The following is a 628-nucleotide window of genomic DNA, read 5'->3' on the forward strand; positions in this document are numbered from 1 at the left end:
TGCAGCCCACGCACAGGTCCCTGTTTGTCCCCACGCAGATGTCCCTTCTGGTCCCCGTGAAGCCCCGTGCACAGGTCCCTGTTTGTCCCCACGTGGATGTCCCTGCTGATCCCCGTGAAGCCCCGTGCACAGGTCCCTGCGTGTCCCCATACAGAGGTCCCTGCTGGTCCCCGTGCAGCCCGTACCTGGTTCTCCACCAGCATGGCGATGTCGACGAACATGTCGTGCAGCTCCTTGATGCTGCTCTCCAACCGCACGATGTCCTTGTGCCGCCCCTCGATCTCGCTCAGCGCCTGCTTCGAGATCTGCGAGTCCATGATCTGTAACGCAGCCGGGGAGGGTGGCAGAGGGGCCGTCAGCCGGGGAAGGGGGGAGGGGGGGGACGGTCCTTGTCCCCGGTATGTCCCCCGGTGTGTCCCCTGCCGCCCCCCGGCGCGGCACCGCTCACCCCCGAGGTGAAGATGGAGGGGTTCCCGCTCTCCAGCATCTCCTCCAGCTCCTCGTCCGTCGTGTTCTTGCCGGCTGCGGGCACGTGGGGTCAGGGGTGGGAAGAGGCCCCGCCCACTTCACCAAGGGGGGCGTGGTCTGCAGTGCCTAGCCCCGCCCACTTCACAAAGGGGGCGTGGCC

The 628-nt window shown here is 67.4% G+C and overlaps 1 protein-coding gene across 1 annotated transcript in view; it reads right to left on the minus strand.

The window, feature by feature from the left end:
* The window catches only part of STX3 (syntaxin 3), a 6,648-nt gene that overhangs the window by 2,562 nt on the left and 3,458 nt on the right, over positions 1 to 628 (minus strand). The window contains exons 7-8 of the mRNA XM_009881432.1: positions 449 to 522; positions 186 to 320 (exon numbers count right to left, since the gene is read on the minus strand). Coding sequence (XP_009879734.1) covers positions 186 to 320; positions 449 to 522 — 209 coding nt within the window. The remainder of the gene's footprint in view (positions 1 to 185; positions 321 to 448; positions 523 to 628) is intronic.

The sequence above is a fragment of the Charadrius vociferus genome, unplaced genomic scaffold (assembly GCF_000708025.1).
Source record: "Charadrius vociferus isolate BGI_N301 unplaced genomic scaffold, ASM70802v2 scaffold863, whole genome shotgun sequence".
In the NCBI taxonomy this organism is placed as follows: Eukaryota; Metazoa; Chordata; class Aves; order Charadriiformes; family Charadriidae; genus Charadrius; species Charadrius vociferus.